This window comes from Rhinatrema bivittatum, chromosome 7 (assembly GCF_901001135.1).
Source record: "Rhinatrema bivittatum chromosome 7, aRhiBiv1.1, whole genome shotgun sequence".
In the NCBI taxonomy this organism is placed as follows: Eukaryota; Metazoa; Chordata; class Amphibia; order Gymnophiona; family Rhinatrematidae; genus Rhinatrema; species Rhinatrema bivittatum.
This window is the reverse complement of record NC_042621.1, coordinates 279,100,288-279,126,653: the sequence shown is the minus strand read 5'-3', so window position 1 is coordinate 279,126,653 and position 26,366 is coordinate 279,100,288. Positions and strand designations below refer to the sequence as shown.

The window sequence follows — 26,366 nt, the reverse complement described above, 5'->3', positions numbered from 1 at the left end:
CTTGGGCATCCTCAGCTTGCTGTTCACCCATATGTGAGGACTACCATCCTGCTTGTCCTGTGAGAAAGCAGAGTTGCTTACCTGTAACAGGTGTTCTCACAGGACAGCAGGATGTAAGTCCTCACGAAACCCACCCGCCACCCCGCGGAGTTGGGTACGCTTGCGATTTATTTTATTTTTCACATGTACTTTTTACTAAACACGAGACTGAAGGGGACTGGATGCAGGGTTAGTGCCATGCTGGGCATGCTCAGTGGTGCCAGTCAAAGTTCTAGAAACTTTGACAAAAGTGTTCCATGATTGGGCTCCATCCTGATGATGTCACCCATATGTGAGGACTAACATCCTGCTGTCCTGTGAGAACACCTGTTAAAGGTAAGCAACTCTGATATCCTATGGAATGAACTGCCTGAAGAGCTTAGAGCTGGAAATGACCTACTTCACTTTAGAAACAATTTCAAATTCATCTGTTTGCCATGGCTTTTGCCAGAAGATAACATTGACTGCAGTATAGGGCCCTCTAAGCTTGGTTCTGCAGCCACTTTTATGTTTTGTTTCAGCTTTGTTTTAGTGTATTGTGTACCGATATGTTTAATTGTTTATTACACACACAAAATGTTTCAGATAGTATTTTCTGTTACTCCTGAAATTTGTGGATCAACACGATAGGTTTTCCCATGGTAGATCACACATTATAATTATCATCCCATTCACTAAAGAATGATAGTATCAAAGACTAGTCTAGCCCGGAAGGTCCCTGCTTCAATTCCTGGATCAGCTCTTCCACATGCTGGGTTGGCTGGGGATGCTGCACAAGGTGTTTACCGTCCAAAGCATCTTCTGTAAATTGACCTCCCCAGTGCAGAGGAAAGTACCTAAGTATAGTTTTTCCCATGGGGAAAGGGGTGGGGCAAAGTACTAGCAGGGAGTTTCTTTTAAACTCTGTGCATGATTCCTGGTGGGGAGAGTTTGCACCTGCAAATATTTAAATATTTAATATTTAAAAAGGGCTGCAGGGGTGATCTGGGAAACTATACACCAGTGAGTCTGACTTTAGTGCTGGGCAAAATTGTGGAAAATTTTCTAAATATCAAAATCACAGAACATATAGAAAGACATGGTTTAATGGAACAAAGTCAGCATGGCTTTACCCAAGGCAAATCTTGCTTCACAAATCTGCTTCGTTTTTTTGAAGGGGTTAATAAACGTGTGGATAAAGGTGAACCGGTAGATGTAGTGTATTTGGATTTTCAGAAGGTGTTTGACAAAGTCCCTAATGAGAGGCTTCTAAGAAAACTAAAAAGTCATGGGATAGGAGGCCATGTCCTTTCGTGGATTACAAACTGGTTAAAAGACAGGAAACAGAAAGTAGGATTAAATGGTCAATTTTCACAGTGGAAAGAAGTAAACAATGAAGTGCCTCAGGGATCTGTACTTGGACTGGTACTTTTCAACATATTTATAAATGATCTGGAAAGGAATACGATGAGTGATGCTACTATTTTTACCTAACTTGTTCACCTATTATATTCACTGTAGAAACCCTGATGTAACTTTGTCTACCTGTTATGATTATTGTAAACCATTGTGATGGCAAAACCGAATGACGATATACAAAACATGTTAAATAAATAAACATATTAGGAGCTACTACCCAGGAACAAGATCTAGGTGTCATAGTGGATTGAATTTTGTTGGCTCAGTGTGCTGCAGCAGTCACAAAAGCAAACAGAATGTTAGGAATTATTAGGAATGGAATAGTGACTAAAACGGAAAATGTCTTAATGCCTCTGTATCACTCCATGGTGAGACCAGGCCTTGAGTACTGTGTACAGTTCTGGTTTCCGCATCTCAAAAAAGATATAGTTGCACTGGAGAAGATACAGAGAAGAGAGACCAAAATGATAAAGGGGATAGAACGGCTGCCCTATGAGGAAAGGCTAAAGAGATTAGGACTGTCAGCTTGGAGAAGAGACGGCTGAGGGGGGATATAATAAAGGTCTATAAAATCATGAAAGGACTTGAATGAGTAAATGTGAATCAATTTTTTACTCTTTCGGATAATAGAAGGACTAGGGGGCACTCCATGAACGTTGCAAGTAGCACATTTAAGACTAATCAGAGAAAATCCCTTTTCACTCAATGAACAATGAAGCTCTGGAATTTGTTACATGAGGATGTGGTTAGGGCAGTTAGTGTAGCTGGGTTTAAAAAAGGTTTGGATAAGTTCTTGGAGAAGGAGTGCATTAACTGCTATTAATCAAATTGACTTAGGGAATGACCTCTGCTATTACTGGCATCAGTAGCATGGGATCTACTTAATGTTTCGGTACTTGCCAGGTACTTGTAACTTGGATTGGCCACTGTTGGAAACAGAATGCTGAGTTGATGGACCCTTAGTCTAACCCAGTATGGCAACTTCTTATATTCCTAAACTCTGTGGGTACTTTTGTATCATACTCTCAGCCTCTGCCAGGCCAGTTTCCTTTTGAAAATGTGCTTGCAAACCCTGTAGGCTGTCCAAACATTGCTCCATTCCATCTCGTCCTGGTACACCAGTCCAGCCATTACAAGTGGGTTATCTCCCTCTACCAGCGGATGGAGGCAGATTAAACTGATTTCTACTATGACATCACAGCCACTGTTTAAGGATGTTGCTAGCAGCAGAGAACCAGTATTTCCTGCCTCTAGCAGATGGTAGGGCAAGCAGCCTCTGGAATTGGTGTGCACTCCTCCAGGGCACAGTGTATGTCCAGGGCTGAAGCGCAGGTGCTGGCACTTGCTGATATTTGTAGAGTGGCCACTTGGTCCTCACTGCACATTTTTGAGGAGCATTATCAGCTGGACATCATGGCAAGGAAGGATACGGCGTTCAGGGCAGGGGACTTTAGGGAAGCCTTCACTTCCTCCTGCCTGGTAAATGAAGCTTTGGTACTTTGCACTTGTCATAGCTGCACTGCTGTAGCAGGACACGATGGAAGGAGAAATTTCCTTACCTGTTAATTTCCTTTCCATTAGTCCTGCTACACCAGTTCAAAACCTCCTGGGAAGCAAAGATCTGGGGGTTTTTCAGGATGTCTACGGTGGTTGGTTAGAATGATTCTTCTTTTTCCCTTTCATGTGTTCCAGTTCCTTCCCTGTTGTTTTTTGTAGGGAAACAACTTCTCAAAATTTGGGTGCAAGAATTAATTACTCTTCATTGATGGGGTGTGATCTGAAGCTTTGACAGAAGGATACTGGATCTCTCCTACTAGCACCACCCCTAAGTAGTGGCTATGATGTTACAGCAGAAATCAGTTTACTCTGCTTCCATCTGTTGGTAGGGAGAGATAACCCACTTATCAAGGCTGGACTAGTGTAGCAGGACTAATGTAAAGGAGATTAACAAGTAAGGAAATTTATCCTTAATACACCAGAAAGTAGACATTATATCTATACTATTTACTTGAAGCAGCTGTTTCTTCCTCATATTGTTTCGTCATCCAGATTCAGGCAATGATGCGTGAGAATGAATTACTGCCTGACATTGAGAAACTGGACCAGCAGGAATTCAACTTGGACACAGAGGAGCAAGAGAAACTGCAGGCAGAGAGCGAGCAAGAAGTTGCAAGGGTAATGAGAAAAGCACTTAGAATGTGAAAGATTAGCCATGCCATCAGTAGAAGGGAGGTAGCAAGTGAGAGCTTTTAATAAAGAAGCATGCAAGAAACATCTGGAATATGTTGATTTAAGAATCGCTTAATCTGTCAGGTCAGTTGAATATGGCCTCAACTAAGCACTGGTATTATGATGCTGCAAGACACTCTGTATCAAGGCATTATACTCAGAGTAATATTTTGAAATAACTGATGTGTCTACCAAGAACAGAAAAAACATCTCATAATAAATGTTTCAGTTTTCCTTACAAAATGAAGTACAAATGGATAGATTGTAATGATCTCCAAAGAGACTAGAATTTCCATACAAAGCAAACCAAAAACCAGGACCTGAATATTACCAATTTTTGACCTTGTCTTGCAATAACTCACTAATCGACAATGCATCAGCAAGCCAGACGGTGTGTTATGCTGTGCACGGGTCACCCGGACAACTCTATCATGTGCGGGTCAAACAAGAAATTTTTAAAGTCTTTTTGAATTGCAAATACTTTTGGCAAACACAAATGTTCAAGGGTCATGTTAATTGTGATCTAAGCCCAACAGCGGCTGTTTCGCATATAACTTCATCAGGAGCACTATGATCACATTATAAATTCCAATCGAAACCACTACTACTGACTTCATTAATGCATTTGACATTAAAAAAAGGTCAAATTTGTTAAAATAAAGTCAATATAAAAATTGAAAAATAATACTTATAGCAGACATTGTACCACTGAAGAGGGACGGACTTGTCTCACAGCGGTTTCACAAAGAGGAACATCGGGAATGGCCATCTTGTTATATAGACTCTGAACTTACAAATCATGTGATGACGTATGCTCACGTAACCAATAAGAAAAACCAATATTTCAATCTAAATCAATACATGAACCTTCAAATAGAATACTTCACAATAACAGCTCTAAATCGTCTCTTAGCGAGAAGTCTCTTCATATCCTATTGGCAGACAATATTATCTCGAGCCCAGCTAAATGTTTTGACTAAGTAATGGTCCGATATTAGGTTCCGCTCCTCCTTTGCTCATTCCGAGTCCTCCGGACCCTCCAGCTCCTGTGGTTCTCCAGATGACACCTTGCTTCATCATTGGAGTCTCATCTCAGCTGGATTCTCTTCCTGTGTTTCCGAGTCCTCTTGACCTTCCAGCTCCTGTGGTTCTCCAGATGACACCGGCCTCGTCATTGGAGTTTCTTCTCAGCTGGATTCCCTTCCTGCGCTTGTCTCGCTCTCCGCGTGGTCCGTGACCAACCTCTTCAGGTTGTGTAGGGTACGCAGTGGGACAGGGTGGTCTGCGGCCAACCCATTGGGTCCTCCCGTGTAGGTGGGCTGTGTAGGGCGCCCTGAGAGACAGTGCCAATATCTGAACCTTCCCAGCTTCTCGTCTCGTCCAAGAGACTTCCAAGTTCCTCATCCACTTCCAGAGTCTTCTCGTCCATGTCTTGAGTCTTCTGTGTCACAAGGCCTCCGTCTGCCCTCATCCTCAGTCCGGCCTGCTGCTTCTTGCCGATACCTAGCGGCAGGTCTGAAAGGGCTGGGAATGGTCGGAGGACTGTTCAAATACCAACATAGTGTAGTTGGCTTCCAGAAGCATGCAGGTCCAGCAGAGAGTCAGACTTTGTCTTCGCCCATGCTGGGACACGCCTTGCCAACCCTCGGTGCTGTCTTGGATTCGTCTGGGATCGTGCCGAGGCCCAAGGGCACACATTCCCCTCAAGCTGGGATCGCTCGCCTAGCAGTTCCCTAACATAACAGAATGCAAGGCCTTCCAAGGCCTCCCTAACATAACAAGATCACAATTAACAAGACCATTAACCCTTGAACATTTGTGTTTTCCAACAGTTTTATTTGCAATTCAAAAAGACTAAAAATTTCTTGTTTGATCCACACATGATGGAGCTGTCTGGGTGGCCCGTGCACAGCCATTTTTTAAGATGGCGCTGGTCATTCATTGCTCCTACCATGAGACAGGGGCTGGCCAATGGCACCGATAGCCCCTGTCACATGGTAAGGGCAAGGGGCCACCAGCACCATTTTGTTTACTGGTAACCGACGGCCCGAGAGCGGGAGATCGCTCCCGGGACTACCACTGGACCACCAGACACTTTAGGCAAGTTTTGGGGGGTGGGAGGGTGGGGGATTGTAAATAATTAAATCTGAAGGATCGGGATGGGGGTTTTTTTTTCAGATTGGGACAGCTGAAAAAAAAGGTCAGAACCGCGGGAAATGAAATTTCCCATGGTTCTACGAAAGCAAAACCAGAAAACGATTGCCGGTACAATATACATCTCTAGTTCTTTTTGCTTTTATTTTTTCAGCCACCACCTTTGAGAACCAGATCAGTTTTTTTTCCTCTTACATTTCTTATATTTGTAATAGCTTCTTTTAATTTGTCCCACTGCTGTTCCACCTCACCCATTTTCTCCCAGTCTTCTAGTTCTTCCACCAGGAACATCCCTAATTCGACAAAGTCCATATTTTTGAAATTCAAAATTTGGGTCTTTGTGCGACTTCTCTGTATCTTATTTACAATGTCAAACAATACCATCTGATGGATCACTGGTGCTCAGGTAGGCACTTACTCAGACATTAAAAACATTATCCCTATTTGGGAGCATCAGGTAGAGTATCACACCCTCCTTCATGGGTTTCATTATCATTTGTTTCAGCAGAGCCCTTGAAGGGCATCTACTATCTCCTTACTTCTTGCATATTCCACAGAAGGGATATTCCAATCTACATCCAGCAGATTAAAATCTCCAGCAAGCAACATGTCTCCCTTCTTTCCCACCTTTTGGATGTCTTCCACCAGGTCACTGTCCAGCTCTACTGTCTTAATCAGAGGCGTGTAGACTACACCGATATAAATGGAAGCATCATCTTGGTTTTTTTTAGGACATCCCATAATGCTTTTCTCTTATCCCATATCCCTTGCATTTTAATTGCTGGGATATTATTTTTGACATAAAGCACTAATCCTCCCCCTTTCCTTCCTCTGTGTCTTTCCTTAAGTTATAGCCTGGGATGGCCACATCCCGATCATGGGACTCTGTGAACCATGTCTCTGTAATAGCAACGATGTCCAAGTCCGCTTCCACCATTACAGCTTGCAGGTCTGGGATTTTATTGCCTTCCAGCTTCTCTCCCTCAGCTTGCTGCTCTACTTGGACATCCTATTCTGCTGATTTTTCTTAATTTCTTCAGCCATTTCTTAGAGTTGTCAGGGGTGATATTCCTATTTTCTTCTGCCACCCCTGTCCTCTAGTTTAAATGCCTTATGGCAAATGATTTGAATTTTTCATATAGGATCCTTTTTCTGCCACAGACTGATGGATGTATGTCATCTTTGACATAGAACCTTTTACATGGGCCCAGTCCCCAATATAGCCAAAACGTACTTTCTTACACCAGATTTTGAGCCATGCATTGAAGTTATCTATATGGTAGGGATGTGCATTCGGATTGACCGCATATGGAAAACGCAACTCAAATTTTTTTTTTTACTTAAAAAAAAGATGGGGCGTATACGAGCAGATTTCCGACATAAATGAACATAGATATGTCGGATACGGCGAATCGCCATGCGCGCGCTTTCTCGCCGCCATTACCTGCGACTCGAGCTCGGAGCCCCGGATTACCTGAAAATGGCGGCGCCCCTGCGGTAACCATGCCAACCTGTCTGACCCTGTCCTGTGAGTTTCAGTGACTCACAGGAAAGGGTGGGACAGGTCGGCATGGATACCGGAACGCAGCGAATCTGCGTTCACCTTTTCAGAGAAGCACTGAATGCAGCGAATCGCGCTGTCATTCCGTGCTTCTCTGAGGATTTCCTGACGAGCCAGCAGCACTATAAAAGCAGCAGCAGCACGAGGACTGACGGACATTTTCAGCGATTCAGTGGGGAGGTGGGATCGGGATCGTGCAGGGTGGGCTTAGGCAGGCTGAGGCAGAGAAGATAGCAGAACCCGATTTGATAGACAACACAGAACAGAACCAGATTTGATAGACAACACAGAACAGATTCTTTGTTAGGGAAAAAAAAAAAAGAACATTCTTATTGAGTGAGTCTGTACATTTTATCCTGGGCAGTGCCAGGCAGGGCTGGCAGTACTCTGCCTCATATTTGCTATTTTTAAACAGACTTAAAAGCATTCTCCTTGAGTGGTTCAGTGCTGGCTGGGCAGCAGTTCCAGGGCTGGGAGTACTCTGCCTCATATCTACTTTAGTTCTATGTGCACTGCAGTGCACACAGACAGACACATTCCGTGCATTGCCAGGCAGACAGTGAGGCAGTGGGCATTGTAAACAGAGTGAACATTGCCCTTCAGCAAGTCTGTTACATTTGCTATTTTTAAACAGACTTAAAAGCATTCTCCTTGAGTGGTTCAGTGCTGGGTGGGCACTGGGCAGCAGTTCCAAGGCTGGGAATACCCTGCCTCATATATACTTTAGTTCTATGTGCACTGCAGTGCACACAGACAGACACATTCCGTGCATTGCCAGGCAGACAGTGAGGCAGTGGGCATTGTAAACAGAGTGAACATTGCCCTTCAGCGAGTCTGTTACATTTGCTATTTTTAAACAGACTTAAAAGCATTCTCCTTGAGTGGTTCAGTGCTGGGTGGGCACTGGGCAGCAGTTCCAGGGCTGGGAATACCCTGCCTCATATATACTTTAGTTCTATGTGCACTGCAGTGCACACAGACAGACACATTCCGTGCATTGCCAGGCAGGCAGTGAGGCAGTGGGCATTGTAAACAGAGTGAACATTGCCCTTCAGCGAGTCTGTTACATTTGCTATTTTTAAACAGACTTAAAAGCATTCTCCTTGAGTGGTTCAGTGCTGGGTGGGCAGTGCCAGGGCTGGCACTGGCAGTACTCTGCCTCATATCTACTGAAAAGGAAGCTTGTTCTCTGTGCACTCACTGCACACACACAGACACATTCCGTGCATTGCCAGGCAGGCAGTGAGGCAGTGGGCATTGTAAACAGAGTGAACATTGCCCTTCAGCGAGTCTGTTACATTTGCTATTTTTAAACAGACTTAAAAGCATTCTCCTTGAGTGGTTCAGTGCTGGGTGGGCAGCAGTTCCAGGGCTGGGAGTACCCTGCCTCATATCTACTGAAAAGGAAGCTTGTTCTCTGTGCACTCACTGCACACACACAGACAGACACATTCCGTGCATTGCCAGGCAGGCAGTGAGGCAGTGGGCATTGTAAACAGAGTGAACATTGCCCTTCAGCGAGTCTGTTACATTTGCTATTTTTAAACAGACTTAAAAGCATTCTCCTTGAGTGGTTCAGTGCTGGGTGGGCAGCAGTTCCAGGGCTGGGAGTACCCTGCCTCATATCTACTGAAAAGGAAGCTTGTTCTCTGTGCACTCACTGCACACACACAGACAGACACATTCCGTGCATTGCCAGGCAGGCAGTGAGGCAGTGGGCATTGTAAACAGAGTGAAGATTGGCCTTCAGCGAGTCTGTTCAATCTGCTATTTTTAAACAGACTTAACCGCATTGTCCTTGAGTGGTTCAGTGCTGGGTGGGCAGCAGTTCCAGGGCTGGGAGTACCCTGCCTCATATCTACTGAAAAGGAAGCTTGTTCTCTGTGCACTCACTGCACACACACAGACAGACACATTCCGTGCATTGCCAGGCAGGCAGTGAGGCAGTGGGCATTGTAAACAGAGTGAAGATTGGCCTTCAGCGAGTCTGTTCAATCTGCTATTTTTAAACAGACTTAACCGCATTGTCCTTGAGTGGTTCAGTGCTGGGTGGGCAGCAGTTCCAGGGCTGGGAGTACCCTGCCTCATATCTACTGAAAAGGAAGCTTGTTCTCTGTGCACTCACTGCACACACACAGACAGACACATTCCGTGCATTGCCAGGCAGGCAGTGAGGCAGTGGGCATTGTAAACAGAGTGAAGATTGGCCTTCAGCGAGTCTGTTCAATCTGCTATTTTTAAACAGACTTAACCGCATTGTCCTTGAGTGGTTCAGTGCTGGGTGGGCAGCAGTTCCAGGGCTGGGAGTACCCTGCCTCATATCTACTGAAAAGGAAGCTTGTTCTCTGTGCACTCACTGCACACACACAGACAGACACATTCCGTGCATTGCCAGGCAGGCAGTGAGGCAGTGGGCATTGTAAACAGAGTGAACATTGCCCTTCAGCGAGTCTGTTACATTTGCTATTTTTAAACAGACTTAAAAGCATTCTCCTTGAGTGGTTCAGTGCTGGGTGGGCAGCAGTTCCAGGGCTGGGAGTACCCTGCCTCATATCTACTGAAAAGGAAGCTTGTTCTCTGTGCACTCACTGCACACACACAGACAGACACATTCCGTGCATTGCCAGGCAGGCAGTGAGGCAGTGGGCATTGTAAACAGAGTGAACATTGCCCTTCAGCGAGTCTGTTACATTTGCTATTTTTAAACAGACTTAAAAGCATTCTCCTTGAGTGGTTCAGTGCTGGGTGGGCAGCAGTTCCAGGGCTGGGAGTACCCTGCCTCATATCTACTGAAAAGGAAGCTTGTTCTCTGTGCACTCACTGCACACACACAGACAGACACATTCCGTGCATTGCCAGGCAGGCAGTGAGGCAGTGGGCATTGTAAACAGAGTGAACATTGCCCTTCAGCGAGTCTGTTACATTTGCTATTTTTAAACAGACTTAAAAGCATTCTCCTTGAGTGGTTCAGTGCTGGGTGGGCAGCAGTTCCAGGGCTGGGAGTACCCTGCCTCATATCTACTGAAAAGGAAGCTTGTTCTCTGTGCACTCACTGCACACACACAGACAGACACATTCCGTGCATTGCCAGGCAGGCAGTGAGGCAGTGGGCATTGTAAACAGAGTGAAGATTGGCCTTCAGCGAGTCTGTTCAATCTGCTATTTTTAAACAGACTTAACCGCATTGTCCTTGACTTGGTCCGTTCATTTTGTTATTTTAAACAGACTGAGCATTCTTCTTGAGTGGGTCTGTTAATTTAGTTATTTTAAACTGACCGAACATTATTATTGTGGGACAGTGGGCAGTGTTACCACTAGTACTCATTGACATTAAATCCATAATGTCAGGGAAAGGGAGATGCAAGCGACTTAGTGGGAATGGCAGCGGAGGCACCGCAAAAGACACCAGCGCAACACCACCAGTACAGGTAAAAAGGCAACTGTCGCAATCAAACGTCTTTGTAGGGGATGGCAGTTCCATGGCAAAAAAAAAGAAATCAGACCATGAAACTTTGCAATCGCCAGCACCTGTTTCTGGCACTGTAGTTTTGGAGGAGAGTGAAGAGGAGGCAGAGTCTAGCCAGACAAAAGTTACACACCCAAGAGCAGCCAGGGGACAGAAGTGTCCTGCAAAACTTTGCGGTGACAAGGTAGCGCTGGCACTGTTAGCTTCTGATTCAGAAGAAGAATCTTCTTGGATGGGATTCTCATCAGAAACGGAAGATGTTATACCTGAGCAATCTTCGGTAGAATTGTCAGTTAGTCCTGTTTTAGCCTCCACCTCCAGAAATCTGCGGCAGGGGAGACATTCCACTGATATCGAGGAGGAGGAAGAGCTGTCAGAAGGGAGACAGAGGGTGACTGTTGCCCCCGCTGGCATTGCTTCGCCGGGTGCAGTGGGTGCACCACCCACACCCAGTAGTACCTCAACTCCAGTGCCACCATCCACCCCCAGGGCGGGAAAGAGAGGAGGATCACAAAAGAAATCTGCGATCTGGGCACATTTTAAAGTGACAGAAGACCCGCGTTATGCTCGGTGTAATTACTGTGCCAGGGATATTAGCAGAGGCAAGCAACTGGGACATCTGTCAAATTTTGGCATGGAGTATCATGTTAAGAGGCAACACCCAACAAGATTACTGCCATCTGGGGATGGTAGCATTTTCCGTCAGGGGACCCCTTCCCCTTCCAACCAGGGTGCAGTGGTAGGAAAGCAGCAGAGTCAGCCCACGCCCTCATACCCTTCTAGCAGTCAGGCGGCAGGCCAGAAACCCACTGACATGTGGGAGAAGCGACAATGCACCATGGAGGAAATGGGGTGGAGTGCGGTAACGCTATCCCGGGGTAGGAGGCAGGCAGCCGCAAAAGTAGTAACCAGGAGCATTGGGGAAATGATTGCCCTTGATGACCAGCCCCTGCAGTTAGTTGAGAATGTGGGTTTCAAACGTTTCTTGAAGGTCGTACTTCCAAATTACAAAGTCCCCTCCAGAACCACATTTAGTAGAAAGGTCATCCCCAGCCTGTACAAGCACTGTGTCAGTCGCGTGCAAGCACTGCTAGGTAAGGCAGACGGAAGAGTGCATTTCACCTGCGATATCTGGACCGCCATGAATGCTGCACACTCTTACCTCTCTCTGACAGCACACTGGTGGGACATGGCAGAGGCAGGGGCAGCCAGCAGCTCTATTACTGAACAAGCATCAGGGTGGAGGTGGGCTTTACTGAACACCCACCTGACGGACCATGCCCATACCGCTGCCAATATTCTAGCATGCATCAGAAAGATGCTGGCGAGCTGGAAAGTACACCAGCGAGACAGTAAAACGCGGGCAGGCTTTTTTGTCACAGACAACGGTGCAAACATGGTTAAGGCAATAAGCGATGGGCGGTTTAAGAACATCCGATGTTTTGCACACACTCTGCATCTGGTAGTGAAGTCAGGTTTGGGCTTGGAGTCCAAGGACAAGGAGACTGAATACCTGCGTAGGTTAATACAGAAGTGCAGGAACATAGCAGCACACTTCCACAGAAGTGTCAGGGCGGGGCAGGTTCTCCGAGAAAATCAGACTGCTTTGGATATGCCCAAGAAGCGTCTCATTCAAGACGTTCCCACCCGGTGGAATTCCACCTTTATGATGCTGGAGAGGTTATTGGAGCTGCAGACACCCCTTCATGAACTTTCTGGTACAATAGACATAGGTGTACAGAATCCCCTAGGGCATCACGATTGGTTAGTCATGAGTCAGCTGGTAAAAATCCTGCAGCCCTTCAAGGACGTCACGGAGGAGCTGAGTTCCAGAAGTTCCACCTTGGCTGACATCATCCCTATAGTGAAATTCCTGGATGACCATTTGGAAGGCATTAAACGGCAAGAGGGAATGACTGCTGAGGTGCTGCAGTGTGTGGACGTTTTGCAGCAGCAGGTGAAAGACAGATTAAGGCCTTTAACAGAGGACAGCACATACATGCTCGCCTCTGTCTGTGATCCCCGTGTGAAAGGTAAAATCGCCCTACAGACCAATTGTCTGTCATTTGTGAAGGAGCTGTTGTTAGCACAGGTCCGTGAACAGGAGCACCATAGGCGGAGACAGATTAGGCTTGAAGCACAGGTGGAAACATCAGGCACGTCACAGAGTTGTGCTGCTGCTATCCCTGGCAGGAGAAGGACTGTGTCAGTGACAGATACTATTACTAGTGCCTCTACCTCAACGTCAGAACGCCCAAGGCATGTTGGCCATAAAGATACATCAGTAGTGCAACAGGCGAGAGAGAAAGTAACTGGATTGAGTGACTCTCAGCCCTCCCAAGCACAGGAGGAGACAGCAGCAGAGCTGTCAGTGAAACGGTATCTCTCAGAGCCGATAGAGAATACGCAGACAGATCCGCTGGCATATTGGGCACACAAGTCCACTGTCTGGCCACACCTAGCCAAAGTGGCTGAAGGATATCTGTCATGTCCACCAACAAGTGTGCCCAGTGAACGTGTTTTTTCAATGACAGGGGATATCATGAGCCCTCACCGCTCAAGGCTTTCACCGGTCTTGATGGAAATGCTAGTGTTTTTGAAAGTAAACCTGCCAGTGCTTGGCTTTCCCGATTTTCCTTGTGAATGGCAAGATAAATAAAAGCTATTGAAAGGAGCCTTGCAGCAGTTCCAATTGCCTCCTATGCTCAAGATAATGTAAGCAGTAAGCACTGCAGCACATGTTCTTGACATGAATCGCTGTGTCTGACCGGCATCTACTGTGCAGCCCTAGTGTTCCCACAAGTGTTTTAACTCCGTTGCTGTTCCTGCCTGTACCTCCAGGCCTTGTGTCCCTAGCTGGGCAGTTCCATTTTGTTATTTTAAACAGACTGAGCATTGTCCTTCAGAGTGGGTCTGTTGATATTGCTATTTTAAACAGACTGAGCATTGACCTTCAGAGTGGGTCCGTTAATTTTCTTATTTTAACCAGACTGAGCTTTCTTCTTCAAGGCCGAAGTGGAGAAGGGTTCCATGTGAACAGCAGTTCAACATGGGTCAGCCGGTCCTAACAGATAGGCGAGCGCCGTTCGGAAGGGACGGGCGATGGCCTCCGTCGTCCTCGGCCGATCGAAAGGGAGTCGGGTTCAGATCCACGAACCCGGAGTGGTGGAGAATCGGCGCTGGGCTCTTCCCTCTTCACTCGCCGTTACTGAGGGAATCCTGGTTAGTTTCTTTTCCTACGCTGCTTGTGTCCCTAGCTGGGATTGACATCTGTCCTCAAATGATGTGCCTGTTCATCCAGACCTTGTGTTCCCACGCGTATTCTTATTTCTGAGAGATTTTCCGATTCCTTTGTCATCAGCTAAAGTGCATAAGATGCGTTGATGAATAGTTTTGAAGATGACACATATGGCTTTATAGATGATACGGAAGTGGACGGGTAGCCAATGTAACTCTTTCAGAATGGGAGATATGTGGTCTCTCTTTCTTGCGCCTGTTAGTAATCGGGCTGCTGAATTTTGAACCATCTGTAGTGGTTTGGAATAGGATGAGGGCAGACCTAGCAATAGGGAACTGCAGTAGTCTAATTTCGCAAAAATGACTGCTTGGATGATCGTTCTGAAGTCTTGAGCATGGAAAAGAGGTCTTATCCTCTTCCGAACCTGGAGTTTATAGAAGCAGTCTTTGGTTGTTTTGTTGATATGTGCCTTGAAGTTTAGCCGGTTGTCTATTATCACTCCTAAGTCTGTAACTTGTGTGGTAGGTAGGTTGGTGGGAAGAGTAGTGTTGGAGATATTGTTTTCAGGAGAGATGAGTAGGATTTCTGTCTTGGATGAGTTTAAGATGAGGTGTAGGTTGTTTACTACTTGTTTGATTTTCTGGTGGCATGTTTCCCAGTAGTCAAGAGTTTTAGAGTATGTGTCTTTGATATGGATGATGATTTCAATATCATCTGCGTAAAGGAAGTACTTTAGATTGAGGTCGGTAAGAAGTTGGCAGAGAGGAAGAAGATAGATATTAAATAGGGTCGGAGATAATCAAGAACCTTGAGGGACTCCTATGACAGAGTCAAATCTTGAGGATTCCTTGTTTTGGAGTTTAACTTTGTAACCTCTGTTATCGAGAAACGTTTTGAACCAGGATCGGACGGTGCCGCTGATTCCTATGGACGAAAGCTGGTTTAGGAGGATGGCGTGGTTGACCGTGTCGAACGCTGCGGAAAGGTCTAACAAGATCAATAGGAAAGAGTTTCCTTTGTCGAGGCCCATTAAGATATAATATTATATCTTACAGTTGTGGTTTGGATCATATTCTTTAGGTCAAGACGGTTGTCTATAATTACTCCCAGGTCTCTCACTTGGTTGTGGGTGAGAAGGTGTTTGTGATGGATCTGAGATGGGAGGTTTTCTTGCTTGTAGGAAATGAAGAGGAGTTTAGTTTTAGAGGCATTGAGGACCAGGTTTAGACTGTTGAGGAGATTAGTGGTGGCTTCGGCTTGTAAGCTGTTGTTCCAAAGTGCGATGGCTTTCTTAATAGATTCTGTTATGGGAATAAGAATCTGAACATCGTCTGCATAGATGTAGTGAATGAGGTTAAGACTACTTAACAGTTGGCAAAGGGGAAGGAGGAAACGGCGGGGGTAACGGCAAAGCTGCTGCCAGGGGGGGCTATAACACGCGCCGCCGGAGCGGCGGGCCACCTGCCCCCCCTGGGCCTTCCCAGCCGACACGGAGCCGGTTGCGGCGCTCCGCCGCGGAGGAAATGCGCCCTGCGGCCGTCCGGGAGGCGTTCCCCGCCCCCCCCCGCGAAAGGGGTGGGGGATGCGCCGAAAGCCCCCCCGGTCCCACCGAACCCGCCGCCGGGTTGAATCCTCCAGGCGGACTGCACGCACCCCACCCGTTTACCTCTTAACGGTTTCCCGCCCTTTTGAACTCGCTCTTGAAAGTTGTTTTCAACTTTCCCTTACGTACTTATTGATTTTACTGCTTTACTTTATTTTTTTTATTCCTGGACGGGGCCGGGGCCGTCCGGGAGGCGTTCCCCGCCCCCCCGCGAAAGGGGTGGGGGATGCGCCGAAACCACCCCCGGTCCCACCGAACCCGCCGGGTTGAATCCTCCAGGCGGACTGCACGCACCCCACCCGTTTACCTCTTAACGGTTTCCCGCCCTTTTGAACTCGCTCTTGAAAGTTGTTTTCAACTTTCCCTTACGTACTTATTGATTTTACTGCTTTACTTTATTTTTTTATTCCTGGACGGGGCCGGGGCCGTCCGGGAGGCGTTCCCCGCCCCCCCCGCGAAAGGGGTGGGGGATGCGCCGAAACCACCCCCGGTCCCACCGAACCCGCCGGGTTCAATCCTCCAGGTGGACTGCACGCACCTCACCCGTTTAACTCTTAACGGTTTCCCGCCCTTTTGAACTCGCTCTTGAAAGTTGTTTTCAACTTTCCCTTACGTACTTATTGATTTTACTGCTTTACTTTATTTTATTTATTCCTGGACGGGGCCGGGGCCGTCCGGGAGGCGTTCCCCGCCCCCCCGCGAAAGGGGTGGGGGATGCGCCGAAACCACCCCCGGTCCCACCGAACCCGCCGCCGGGTTGAATCCTCCAGGCGGACTGCACGCACCCCACCCGTTTACCTCTTAACGGTTTCCCGCCCTTTTGAACTCGCTCTTGAAAGTTGTTTTCAACTTTCCCTTACGTACTTATTGATTTTACTGCTTTACTTTATTTTTTTATTCCTGGACGGGGCCGGGGCCGTCTGGGAGGCGTTCCCCGCCCCCCCGCGAAAGGGGTGGGGGATGCGCCGAAACCACCCCCGGTCCCACCGAACCCGCCGGGTTCAATCCTCCAGGTGGACTGCACGCACCTCACCCGTTTAACTCTTAACGGTTTCCCGCCCTTTTGAACTCGCTCTTGAAAGTTGTTTTCAACTTTCCCTTACGTACTTATTGATTTTACTGCTTTACTTTATTTTATTTATTCCTGGACGGGGCCGGGGCCGTCTGGGAGGCGTTCCCCGCCCCCCCGCGAAAGGGGTGGGGGATGCGCCGAAACCACCCCCGGTCCCACCGAACCCGCCGCCGGGTTGAATCCTCCAGGCGGACTGCACGCACCCCACCCGTTTACCTCTTAACGGTTTCCCGCCCTTTTGAACTCGCTCTTGAAAGTTGTTTTCAACTTTCCCTTACGTACTTATTGATTTTACTGCTTTACTTTATTTTTTTATTCCTGGACGGGGCCGGGGCCGTCTGGGAGGCGTTCCCCGCCCCCCCCGCGAAAGGGGTGGGGGATGCGCCGAAACCACCCCCGGTCCCACCGAACCCGCCGGGTTCAATCCTCCAGGTGGACTGCACGCACCTCACCCGTTTAACTCTTAACGGTTTCCCGCCCTTTTGAACTCGCTCTTGAAAGTTGTTTTCAACTTTCCCTTACGTACTTATTGATTTTATATATTTACTTTATTTTTTTATTCCTGGACGGGGCCGGGGCCGCGGACTGCACGCACCTCACCCGTTTAACTCTTAACGGTTTCCCGCCCTTTTGAACTCGCTCTTGAAAGTTGTTTTCAACTTTCCCTTACGTACTTATTGATTTTATATATTTACTTTATTTTTTTATTCCTGGACGGGGCCGGGGCCGCGGACTGCACGCACCTCACCCGTTTAACTCTTAACGGTTTCCCGCCCTTTTGAACTCGCTCTTGAAAGTTGTTTTCAACTTTCCCTTACGTACTTATTGATTTTACTGCTTTACTTTATTTTTTTTATTCCTGGACGGGGCCGGGGCCGTCTGGGAGGCGTTCCCCGCCCCCCCGCGAAAGGGGTGGGGGATGTGCCGAAACCACCCCCGGTCCCACCGAACCCGCCGCCGGGTTCAATCCTCCAGGTGGACTGCACGCACCTCACCCGTTTAACTCTTAACGGTTTCCCGCCCTTTTGAACTCGCTCTTGAAAGTTGTTTTCAACTTTCCCTTACGTACTTATTGATTTTATTTATTTATTTTATTTATTTATACCGGCATTGCATCCGCTGTAGGCTTCCCTGGTCGGTCTTGTGCATTTGAATAAACGGAGAGGAATTTGTAGGTCGATAATGGTGTGTTGGTGAATGATTTTTTATATCAAGGTGATGGATTTGTAAATGACTCTGAACTGAATTGGTAACCAGTGGAGGTCTTTTAGGACTGGGGAAATGTGGCCTCCTTTCCTAGTGTTTGTTAGTAGACGGGCTGCTGCGTTTTCAACCATTTGGAGTGGTTTCGTGTATGAGGAAGGGAGTCCAAGTAATGTAGAGTTGCAGTAGTAGAAAATGAGGGCTTGGAGGATGGTTCTGAAGTGTTTGGCGTGGAAGAGTGGTCTTATCCTTTTTTAAACTTGCAGTTTATAGAAGCAGTCTTTGGTGGTTTTATTGGGGGGCCACTACCGGCCTAACACCGTCCGCCGGCTGATCCTCCATCAGAAGGACTTGGGCCCCCGAGCGGCGCTGGGGAGCCGGTCTTCCGTATGCCACATTTCCCGCGCCCGCCGGACAGGCGGGGATTCGGCGCTGGGCTCTTCCCTCTTCACTCGCCGTTACTGAGGGAATCCTGGTTAGTTTCTTTTCCTCCACAGCTTGTGTCCCTAGGTGGACCCTGCGGGTCGGTACGGCAAGAGCGGTATTCAAACAGCAAGCAATGGGGTATGAAAATACAGACCCCTGTGTACTTACTTGGTATAGGTTTTGCTAGGAGTAAGAATTTGTTGAGGATAATGTCAGTTTCTTAATAAGATCTCATGCTTTGACTGTTGAGGAGATTAGTGATGGCTTGTAAGCTGTTGTTCCAAAGTGCGATGGCTTTGTTAATAGATTCTGTTATGGGAATAAGAATCTGAACATCGTCTGCATAGATGTAGTGAATGAGGTTGACTACTTAACAGTTGGCAAAGGGGAAGGAGGAAACGGCGGGGGAAACGGCGAAGCTGCTGCCGGGGGGGGGGGGGGGGGCAATAACACGCGCCGGAAATGGTATTTAACCTTAGATGGAGTTTACCACCCACTTTGGCCTGCATTCCCAAACAAACAGACTACGAGAAAACCCGGTCCCGGAGCGCCGGGGGCCGCTACCGGCCTAACACCGTCCGCGGGCTGAGGCTTGATGAGAAGGACTTGGGGCCCCGAGCGGCGCCAGAGAGGCGATCTTCCGTACGCCACATTTCCCGCGCCCGCCGGACGAGCGGGGATTCGGCGCTGGGCTCTTCCCTCTTCACTCGCCGTTACGGAGGGAATCATGGTTAGTTTCTTTTCCTCCGCGGCTTGTGTCCATAGGTGGGATTGACCTCTGTCCTAGAATGATGTGCCTCTTCATCCAGGCCTAGTGTTCCTACTGGTGTTTTAAGTCCATTGCTGTGCCTGCCTGTTCATCCAGACCTTGTGTTCCCACACGTATTATTATTTCTGAGAGATCTTCCAATTCCTTTGTCATTTTCTGAAGTGCATAAGTAGGGTAGCTAAATGAGGAGAATATTGGAGGGGCGAAGTCCATATTGAAAGCTGAGTAGCTTTACTTATCTAGTGAAAGTTTGAAGGATCAGGGAAGGCTTGTAAGAATAGCCAAGTTTGTTAATAGATTCTGTTATGGGAATAAGAATCTGAACATCGTCTGCATAGATGTAGTGAATGAGGTTAAGACAAGTTAACAGTTGCCAAAGGGGAAGGAGGAAACGCCGGGAGGGGGGGCTATAACACGCGCCGCTGGAGCAGCGGGCCACCTGCCCCCCCTGGGCCTTCCCAGCCGAACCGTAGCCGGTCGCGGCGCACCGCCGCAGAGGAAATGCGCCCTGCGGGGGCCGGGGCCGTCCGGGAGGCGTTCCCCGCCCCTCCCCCACCCCCCGCGAAAGGGGTGGGGGTGGGGGATCCGCCGAAACCCCGGTCCGACCGAACCCGCCGGGTTGAATCCTGCGGGCGGACTGCACGGACCCCACCCATTTACCTCTTTACAATTTCACGCCCTCTTGAACTCCCTCTTCAAAGTTGTTTTCAACTTTCCCTTGCGGTACTTACTTATTTATTTTATTTATTTAAGGTTTTTTATACCGGCATTCATGAAATCGTTCACATGATGTCGCTTTACAGAAAACAGGGGTGCAAAGAAAACAACCTATAACATAAATACACGTGGTGAAGAGATGCAGTTACAATTAACTGGGGCTATGAACTGGGAGTGTAAGAAATAAAGAGGGATAGAGGAGGTTAATTATATACATGTGTAGAATATAAAAATATACAAGAGTACATTACAAATATGGCGTCCAATATATACAGCTTCTGAGCTGAGAATTTATTGATGGTGTGTGTTAGGTGCAGTTCGGGAAGGCTTGCCTGAAAAGCCATGTCTTGAGTCTTTTCCGAAAGGTTAGGAGGCAAGGTTCATTTCTGAGATCTGGGGGGATGGAGTTCCATAACGGTGGACCTGCTGTGGAAAGGGCTCAATCTCTAAAGGTGCTGTGATAAGTGGTTTTGGAGGGTGGAACAAGGAGGCATCCTCTGTAGGCTTCCCTGGTCGGTCTTGTGCATTTGTATAAACGGAGAGGAATTTGTAGGTCGATTATGGTGTGTTGGTGAAAGATTTTGTATATCAAGGTGATGGATTTGTAAATGACTCTGAACTGAATTGGTAACCAGTGGAGGTCTTTTAGGACTGGGGAAATGTGGTCTCTTTTCCTAGTGTTTGTTAGTAGACGGGCTGCTGCGTTTTGAACCATTTGGAGTGGTTTTGTGTATGAGGAAGGGAGTCCAAGAAATGTAGAGTTGCAGTAGTCTAATTTGGAGAAAATGAGGGCTTGGAGGATCCTGGTTAGTGTCTTTTCCTCCGCGGCTTGTGTCCCTAGCTGTGATTGAACTCTGTCCTCGAATGATGTGCCTCTTCATCCAGGCCTTGTGTCCCTAGCTGGGATCGACCTCTGTGCTCGACTGCTGCGCCTCTTCATCCCGGCCTTGTGTTCCCACAGGTGTTTTAACTCAGTTGCTGTACCCATTCTTCCGGGCCTTGTGTTCCCACAGGTGTTTTAACTCAGTGGCGGTGCCTGTTCATCCAGGCCTTGTGTTCCCACAGGTGTTTTAACTCAGTGGCTGTGCCTGTTCATCCAGGCCTTGTGTTCCCACAAGTGTTTTAACCTGGTTGCTGTGCCTGTTCATGCAGGCCTTGTGTCCCTAGCTGGAATTGACCTCTGTCCTCGAATGATGTACCTGTTCATCCAGGCCTTGTGTTCCCACACGTATTCTTATTTGTGAGAGATCCTAGGCTCCAATTCGTTTGTCATCAGCTGAAGTGCGTAAGTACAGTCTGAATTCACTAGACGCCAACGGAATTCACTAGACGCCAACGATATTCACTGGACGCCAATGTAAACACCGGGTACACACAACTCTAGGGGTGGACCCGTTCCAGGGAGTCCTTCCCTGAACAAGCATGAGGGTGGAGGTGGGCTTTACTGCACACCCACCTGACGGACCATGCCCATACCGCTGCCAATATTCTAGCATGCATCAGAAAGATGCTGGCGAGCTACCAGTGTTTTAACCTAGTTCCTGTGCCTGTTCATGCAGGCCTTGTGTCCCTAGCTGGGATTGACCTCTGTCCTCGAATGAAGTGCCTGTTCATCCAGGCCTTGTGTTCCTACTGCTGTTTTAACTCCATTGCTGTGCCTGCCTGTTCATCCAGACCTTGTATTCCCACACGTATTCTTATTTCTGAGAGATCCTCCAATTCCTTTGTCATCTGCTGAAGTGCGTAAGTACCGTCTGAATTCACTAGACGCCAACGGAATTCACTAGACGCCAACGATATTCACTGGACGCCAATGTAAACACCGGGTACACACAACTCTAGGGGTGGACCCTTTCCAGGGAGTACTTCCCTGCACAAAGGAAAGGGAACTCTCTCCTGGGCCAATTGATAAGAAAACCACAATTCTGCAGCCAAAAATAGGCTGGAAATCCTTCCCCCATTGACTTTAATGGGCGACATATGTACATATACCCAACTCATTAGATTTTTTTTATGTCCATATTGGCCGCAAGTGGGACCCACTTTCGGACATAAGAAATATGAACATAAAATTTTGCTCTGCACATCCCTACTATATGGCTTAGCCTCTCCTTCCCCTTTGCATGAATAGGTAACACTTCTGAAAAGGCAATAGTCTTTGCCATGTGCCTAATCTGGTAATCTCTGTGTTCTGCTCGGATTCTGTTTCTAGCAAGGTTGATGGTTCCCAGATGGATGATAATGCCAACTTCAGAGTACATCATTTCTTCATTGATTGCATTGACTATCTGATTTGCATTTCTACAAGCTGATGATCCTGGAAGGCTATAGTGTTCCCCTTGGAAAGAATTCCCAAATTAGTGCCTCTGATGAATGAGTCTCCCAGCACAATGAGCTTTTTCCTTATGGTTTTTGGTTGTGTTATGAAATTTCTATGCGCCTTGAGTTTCTTCTTTTCTTTCAAATATCAAGTCAGTATCCATTGCTAAGCTTCCTCATTTTTAACAGTTGAGATTATCAGTGAACAAAATATTCTGTCGCCTTCACTTACTTTGAGTTTATCTAATCCGCTGAACCATTAGGGGGTTTTTTTTCCCCCTTACTTTTACAAAACTACAAAAGCAGTCTAGATTCCACACTTTTTTTCTTAAGCTAAATCTTCCCCCTCCAAAAACTAAAGACACACAATAATGCAATTGAATACAACTCTTATCCTTGGCTCTAAAATAATTTAAACAGCAAAAGGTTCACTTAGTAGATTTGGAAGCCTTCTAAATCGAGGAATATCTATAGACAAAAAGAACAAAGAATGTGACCTGAGTCCTAAGCTGCACCTGAGGAAAGGACAATGGGGCTTTTTGCTCTTGTACAGAGTTGATATGGAGACAGACTATATTTTGGGAATGTGCTTGAATAAAAGTGCTGCACGGTTCATTTAACTCACCTTCTTTTGGCAAAGCTCCATTTTTCCTTCTTCCTGAAACAATTGTCACAATTACACATACCTGCAGTAATGTATATACAATATGGGCAACTCTTAGCTACCTTTCTTAAAGCAGCAATGCTTTCCTAGAAACAGCCAAACAAAATGCAAAAAAATGTTTTTCAATACATCTTTTCTCTGATTTTTTTTTTTTTTAACAGTACCGTGTTTTTCTTTTCCTTGTCAGTCTTGCTACTAAGGGCTGGAGTTGCAAAGTTTCCTTCTCTCTGCCCCCCCCCCCCCCCCCCCCCGTATTAGTAGGAGAAGCATAAAGAGCTAATTTAGTCTTGTATGAGAGAGAAAATACAGTTATATGCACAAGGTCAGCGCGGCGTGGCTTGCTTTGAAGGAATACTTTCACAAAAATCATTCTTATAAGCAATCATTCTGCTACTTTTGAGAAACATGGGCCTGAAAGACTTAATTGGAATACTTAGCTAGGGAGATGAAAGTTCAGCGAATGCTTGATGCAGATTTCACCAAAGTTGCTTTTTCCCCCCCGCTCAATTTCAAAAGGTGAGAAAGGAGATTGAAACGAATAATCTAGCAAAGTGCTACTTGCGTGAGGTTATCAAGCAGGAATGTTGGAACTCAATGACTGTAAAAGGACGTGCAATCAAGGTAACGAGCACTTTTACTTTATTTCACATCTTTGAAATCAGGATTAGCCAATCACAGAGGGAGATTTACTAAACCACGATAGTTTATCATGCAAGAGGCCAAAATATCATAGGGGAAGCATCCCTGCGATATTTGGCCCCTCCCCAAAAAACTATGGAGGCTGTACCTCAGCGCGATTTTTTTTTATCATGGCAGAAACACTTGACATAAAAAATCACGCCACTGTACAGGGCGGTGACCCCCACCTCGGCTGGGGTCACCATCAATTAAATGACCCAAAGCCCTAAATTCTATACACACACCCAAAATTAGTTAAAAAAAAACAACCCAAAAACCCACACCTAGGGGTCTTTGGAGACTCCCACTACATCCCTGGCCACCTTCTGAGGTAACTTTGGCCCCCAAAAGAAAAATAATGTAGGAGATCACACAGTGACAACCCAATCCCTTCCCCCACCCCTCCCCCTTGTTTAAGAAAAGATTCCCTTTGGCTTTAGTCCCCCTTCCCCATCTCTCCTCTAAATAAGTTAATATCTATGGGGTCTAGGGTTCCCCCAACCCCATGGCGGACTACCCCCCCCCCACTGCAGAATCCCCCCAATACCTGTTAACAAAGTCATCGGTAGTCAGTGGGGACCTGGAGCCCCTCCTAGTTCTAAGCCCATCAAGAAGAAGAGAGCTGATTCTTGCTTTATCTGAGACAGCTCATTGCTTTCTCATTTACATTTATTGAAGGCCTTCCACACAGGCTATGAAGTGAAGAACTACCCCCTGAAGGAGCGCACACAGAAAGAGTTAGCAAAAATTGAGAGAGCCCTGAAGCTCAAGAAGATTGAAATAGTTGATCTTAAGGTAAGAGTGATTTTTATTCCATCATGGAATATCCTCTCCTTCCCTTGCCCCTCCTTTATTCTCCCTTGACTCTGTTATAAATTGTAATGTTATAACTACTTTATATAATATTATCATTATATATCTATTTATATTTTATAAATTGTTTTGTTGTTGTTGCATTTAACCGTTTTTAATGTAAAGTTTTCTCAGTTGTTTTTCTTACTGTTTTATGTAAAACGCAATTGCGGATTTTGTTCTATGTACACCGACGTGATATCTCTGATGAGCGGCGGTATATAAAAACCAATAAATAAATAAATAAATAAATAAATAAATAAATGGATGCTGGTGCCACCAAAGCCCCGAAGGCGCTTGAGAAGAACCAAAATTTAGAATTTATTGCTTATTAAATATCAGAGATGAGTGTTGAGCATTGATTGAACACAGTAGAGTGAGCATAACTCTGGTGAGTAGTAACAAGGTCCTGTTCTTCTTTACTGCTCGACACTCTGTGCCAGACATGGGATTTTTCATTATGATTTTAACTGATTTCATACCTCCTGAGATACTTGATGTCTTGCTAGAAAGTAGGAACATTTGTTCTCACAGGACAAGCAGGATGGTTGTCCTCACAAATGGGTGACATCGAGGATGGAGCCCACCACGGAAAACTTCTGTCAAAGTTTAAACAGAACTTTGACTGGCCCCTACTGGGCATGCCCAGCAAGGCACTGACCCTGCAGCCAGCAGGGGTCTCCCTTCAGTCTTCTTTTTTCCGCGCAGCAGTTGCCACACGGTGAAAGGAGCTCTCTTACCACGTTCCTGACAGGAATTCGGTATTTTTCTTTCCGAAGAAAATTTGCCCCTCAGGGGTCTCCCTTCGACAAATTTTTGTCACCTCCGCGGAAACCGGTAAGTTTTTTGCCTTTTTTCTTCGACTACCGTCGAATTTGGCCCTTGAGGCCTGTTGGCAATTACCGAGCCCGCGACTAAATTTGGCCTTAAGCCATGGCGACGGGGTTCCGTCGATGCCCGGATTGTACCCGGACTATGTCAATCACTGACCCCCATAGGGTTTGTGTTTTGTGTTTGGGAAGTGAGCATGATGTCCTGACTTGCACCAAATGTGCCCTAATGACACCTAAGGGTCGCAAAGCCAGGATGGAGAAGATGGGGCTCCTCTTCCATGCACCCACCCCAACGCCATCGATAGCATCGACGTCATCGGAACCGGCACCGTCGAAGTTGCACCACCATCGTCAACCCTCCGGTGACCGTCCACCATCGATGACTTCTCGGCCGTCGACTCCTGTCCCCTCCCCGGATGGGCGAGGAGACCGGAAGGACAAGCATCGCCATCGACGGCACAAGTCTCGGCCTGTCGAGGATCCACAGTCATCGACCTCTGAACAAGCCGAGCCACCGACTAAGAGGCCTCGATCAGACTTGGCACCGTCCACGTCTCGTTCGCAGGCATCGAGGAAACCCTCACCCTCTCGGGGTGTGGGAGCCGTGATCCCACCGGTTACGGTGGTCCCTCCGGCTCTGCCTCAGCCTCCCTCTCCCGTCGAGCCGGGTATTGTTACCCCTGGTCTCCGGGCAGAACTGGACCGGCTGGTCCAGGAGGCCATCGAGAAAGCGATGCAAAAATTCCAACCTCCATTGGCACCGTCTCCGGCACCGATTCCGGCACCGCCACCGGCATCGACCCCGGCACCGACTCCGCCACCGAGGAAGGAACCGACCACCGAACCTTTGGTGGAAGCGCTGGCACCGCTACTACAACGTATGGAGGCACTTGTACATGCCCTTCCATCGATGATTCCAGTAGCACCGACAGCGCCATCGTCTCCGACTGGATTTTCATCGGCGGGAGAAACACCGTTCCTGATTCCCCCTTCTGGGGTGGTCCCATCGGTGCCTTCTCGAATATCTCCACCGATTTATCCTTTGACTCCATCGGTTCCAAGACCGGCACCGACTCCATCGGCAGCACCGAAACCCTCGATGCCGTTCCCAGTACCGATTGTACCACCGGTTCCTCCAAGGTTTC

General features: G+C 47.2%; 1 protein-coding gene across 1 annotated transcript in view; it reads left to right on the top strand.

Annotated features, from left to right (window-relative positions):
• The window catches only part of CFAP43 (cilia and flagella associated protein 43), a 368,309-nt gene that overhangs the window by 186,555 nt on the left and 155,388 nt on the right, over positions 1 to 26,366 (top strand). The window contains 3 exon segments of the mRNA XM_029610740.1: positions 3,487 to 3,612; positions 23,375 to 23,479; positions 24,215 to 24,331. Of these exon segments, the coding sequence (XP_029466600.1) occupies positions 3,487 to 3,612; positions 23,375 to 23,479; positions 24,215 to 24,331 (348 nt within the window).